This window comes from Phallusia mammillata, chromosome 1 (genome assembly GCF_965637545.1).
Source record: "Phallusia mammillata chromosome 1, kaPhaMamm4.hap1.1, whole genome shotgun sequence".
Classification (NCBI taxonomy): domain Eukaryota; kingdom Metazoa; phylum Chordata; class Ascidiacea; order Phlebobranchia; family Ascidiidae; genus Phallusia; species Phallusia mammillata.
In genome coordinates, this window is record NC_137252.1 from 14,158,184 (window position 1) to 14,162,727 (window position 4,544).

The following is a 4,544-nucleotide window of genomic DNA, read 5'->3' on the forward strand; positions in this document are numbered from 1 at the left end:
TATAGCTAACCAAGTCTCGCTTTTATTTTAATCAAGTCCCTTTTTTGCAAAATTGGCACACCCATATATCTGTTACGCCGTATCATTAAAACACCCTTATACATAAAGCGGCATGCAAACCAAAGAAATATACACCTCGAACAGCACGTAATATAACATTACAGTTGTCATTTTTCTTATCACACTTGTCATTTTTCTTTCTACACTGAAACTTGATAACTTTGTAAAGCATCCACGTTCTTTAAATAAAAGTTTAGATCTAGCCTACCGACAAGTGTAAGCCTAGCTGATTTTTATGGCGGTGCACTGGCTAGGTAAACCTGCATTTGCATCCCAAAGCAATTGAGACCGCAGTTGCACATCCAATATTCGCGTGTACGTTGACATGTCCCTTTCTCTCCCCACGAGCTATCGATCGAGGAATTCCAATATGTCAATCCGCCTGTGTGCATCAATTATGCATCGGAGGCTTCGCTAATCCAGCATTTGCGGGGACACCGGGCAATAGACGCCCGCGCCAACAACAACAAGATCTGTCGGCGAGACGACCCGCACATGTTATCTGGGGGATTATTACGTAACTTTTCAACACCAAAATGTCCTAGCAACCAGTTGTCTCACTGTCCTAGCAGTGCAAGCAACATCTATTAAACGTCTATCTTTTAATATATTTTCTGTCGATACAACAGTGTTTTTTTATTCTGTAATTGAATTAAAGCTGAAAATGCGACTTCCTTTGCAAGCTCCAAAAGTATTCTGCACTTTGCATGTTGGATAGCGTAACCCTAAACTAAGGCAAAGTAGGTTACCGATGAGTGTTAACTTAACTGGGCGTTCCTAATTGTTAAACACGGTCGTAAACAGAATTCCTGCTCCTGTCAATCTTGGCTATAAACTAGAATTTATGGTTAGTGTCCTTTAAACAATACCAACCTGACCGCAAAGTTGTTAGTTCGTTTATTTTATCACTTTGTCAACACGGACAGTTGACAGAAAAGTTAATAAGCTGGCACGTCATACAACTGAACAGAAATATGTCTCCAACGATCAACTGCTGAAACCAATGCTGATAAAACAGCCTAAAACAGGGTAATTTTTCGCGTTGAATAAACATAGGTATTTCATAAGCTCATTTTTACCTATAAAACCGATTAATATTTGACTATCGGGTTGGTACGGTCGCTGATGTTTTGTCTTTGTAAAGTTGCCAAGGAACCGAGCGTCAAAGAAAGTAGAAATTTCGTTGTTATGCAGTTGCGGCTTGCAAGTGGGCCTGCTAACTCGCTCCTTACCGCGGCCTGGAGGGGTGATTTCATTTTGTTTGACAACACAGGATGTCGCTATCTATAAAAAAAAAAAATGTTTTGTGGTTTTGGGCCTTTGGCTTTTTTGCCCAATCTGGCTCAGATTCTCGAGACAAACATTACACCAGTTTAAAAGCATACATTACCAAGTTGTGTCAAATGGTCAAGTGGGTTATTTCTTATGGTTGTGATAAAAATAGACAATAAACGAAGGTTTTCATTGTAAAATAGTATTTTCATTTTTTAGTATCCGTATTTCGTAACGTCTGCTAATCTGAGCATGTTGTTTTTAAGGTTAACATGAAGTAGAGATAGGCAGCTACCGCAAAGTAAACCATTTAGAAACTTTCTGAGTCACAACTCACAATCCAGTCCAGTCGCTGTTGGTTTTGTCACAAGTTAAAGAGTGATTTTGTGTGACGTGAAGAGTGCTGACCACTTTGCTTAGTGCTAGTGCCAAACGTCTCTCCAAACAGAAACAGTAGTGTAGTGGAAGTAACACTGGTTGGTAAAATTTGAGTAGTAGGAAACAAAATACATTGACATTTATACCTAGTCTCTGGAAGCTTTTTTGTCTGCTAGTTTTGTTTTTCTTGGAAAAGTGTGGGCTTGTGTAATAAATGCGAACTATGCTTAATATGTAAATAAACTATTTTAACCATTCATATATTTTTTGTACCGTTTATTTCGCCGGTTTCAAAACTAATACTATACAATTTGTTTTCATTAAAACATAACAAAATGTAATCAATTATGTTTGTGTACTATTTTGTTGCACTTTATATATATAGTCTTTTTTAACGACAATAGAGACTGAGAAAATGCCATTAGCATTACAATGTCATAACTTATAATGTACTCTAATTTACTGTTGTTTTGTTCAGGATTTGTTGTAATGGCAAACATGACCTCAGAAGAACCAGCTTCTTTTCAAAATGTTCCAATTGACACAGCAATCCTTTGTCCGGAAAGCCTTGAACATTTTAAAATTGATAAACATGGAAAAGTAAAGGTAAATCTTATTCAATGGATATTGCAGAAAAAATATGTTAGTGCTTGAATAATATTTCCTTAAGGTAGAAAACTTTTCAGTGTGATATAATCCTTTATAATTAACCCTGCTAAAATTGTAAATGTTTTACATTATGGCATTTACAAGTCAATTTTGTTGAGTTACTGCGCACATTTAGGTTCCCAGGAGGCTTATTCACTGCAGTGATGGGATTTTAGAGGAGTACAGTACTGATGAGGAAGAAGAAGAGCCACCTCCACCTCCTGTTGATGTGGTAAAAACCTGATGTTTGTGTGGTAAACATATATGCACTGGTCAGATATGGAACAAACAAAATATAGTGATGTTTTAAATATGCTCTATGTCAGAGGTCTGCAAAACTTTTAAACTTTCATGTATTCTTTACCGTTTTAATCTTGTTCTTCAGCTCTGATTTTCCAACATTGCAAAAAAGCGTTAAAAAGCATAAAAATATAAGCTGCATAAAACATGTGATTGTGTTTTGTGGAGAACTTGGTATAAGTATTGAAAATAATTTTTCACTTTTTGTTGTCTTGTTGTAAAATTTAAGTCAGGTTTCAACTGAAAGTGTTATTCAAAATCAAAATAGGATTGAATTTGTATGTTTTTTCCAAAGTTTTTGCCAACTGAAACTTTTGATCATGCCTAACGAAAAGTTACATATGTTTATCATCATCATCATTCTTCTGTCTCGCTTAATCCTTAATGGAGGGTCGCGGGGGCAGCAGCTCAAGATTGAGCCTCCACACTTCACGTTCAGTCACCAATTCCTTCAGTTCATTTGAACATATGTTTAAACTAAAAGATCATAGTTGATTTACAGTTGGTCTTTTTTGCAGTCAAAACTCACATGGCCATCATACTTGTGGTATCAAACTCTGCAGACAGCTTTTGGTGGTCTTGCTGGTAAATTTATGCAAATTAAACCAGTTTGCTTTTCAATGACAAACATACTTTTTTAGTTTGTGACTACCTTGGAGAGAAACTTGCTTACTTTTTTGGCATAACTAGTCCTAAGTATCAGTATGCAATTGATGAAATTCAGCGTATGGAGGATGAAGAACAAGAAGATGCAGATTTGGAAGCAGAAGAGAGATCAGCAGAAGATGAGTTTGTCAGAAAAGTAACTGGGTATGTTCAGAGGATTTTTCATAGTTTTGTTTTATTTCTTAGGGTCATATTTTTAATATGCATGGTCAACCGGTCACAGGAAGACTATACATTTTTCAGTGTTGTTGCAAATTTGCAATGTATACATTCTTTGCTTGGGAAATCAGCTGATTCGGTGTAATGCCTTGAATAGGCCCGGCATACTATGATGATGATGTATACATTATTTTTTAGGAGTTTTTTTAATGCTACTTTTGTGCAGGGCAACTACTGCAACTGTTGATGATGTTACTGTGAAAGATCCCAAGTCCAATATACAATAGTCATTCTTGCAAATGTTTTCACGATTTGCATTTTGTTTTGTCAAAACTGTGAGAATCTATTGTAACCTTCACAACTTTATACCCATCTGGCAATAACACAATGGTAGAGTAAGCCAGGTGTGGGTGGCCCTTATTAATATATTTCTATTTTTTCTTATTGTTATGCAATTTTTGCCGTACAATTCTTCATTTTACTTGTTTGTTGTTCTGTTTCTTGGTTGATAAACCTCTTGTCAAATGTGATACTGCACATATCTACTTGTCTTTTTATATTATGTGTTCTTTTTGCTGTACAGTACTTATCCGACTTTACCTTATCGAAAATAAGATTGTCTTGTTTCCAGTTAATGTATTAATATTTACTGCAAAAAATGTTGAACAGATTTGTTGACAAATGTGCAGTAACCAGTAACCAACGACATGGCGAGCTTATTACTTATTAGGAAACTTGGTTCACCTTGTTAGAATTTAATAATACCTTCTGACTTGTTTGACAATTAACAAAAATATGTGTCTTCCACTGTGCTGCAGGTATTTTTTAACCTTTATAATTTTGCCCACATAAATACTGATCCAGTTGTAATCCACATTCACCTCCATAACAGATTTCTCCTCGACAGATTCACACCACATGTTTTATTGTGTTTCTATTTTACGTACTTTACTGGTACTAGTAAATGTTATACTTGTTGGTAAAAGTGTAGGTTTATTCAGAAAAAACCCAGCATACCAGTAGGTTGTGTTAGCATACATGGTACTGTTTTTAAACATGCG

At 35.7% G+C, this 4,544-nt stretch overlaps 1 protein-coding gene across 1 annotated transcript; it reads left to right on the forward strand.

Annotated features, from left to right (window-relative positions):
- The first annotated feature begins 1,567 nt into the window (after positions 1-1,567).
- On the forward strand, positions 1,568-4,113 carry LOC145219942 (protein FAM177A1-like). Its single transcript, XM_080087242.1, has 6 exons — positions 1,568-1,808; positions 2,189-2,316; positions 2,495-2,590; positions 3,177-3,243; positions 3,300-3,468; positions 3,710-4,113. Exons 2-6 carry the CDS (start codon positions 2,200-2,202, stop codon positions 3,768-3,770), a joined length of 510 nt encoding a protein of 169 aa, XP_079943368.1. The 5' UTR covers positions 1,568-1,808; positions 2,189-2,199; the 3' UTR covers positions 3,771-4,113.
- Positions 4,114-4,544: the final 431 nt, after the last annotated feature.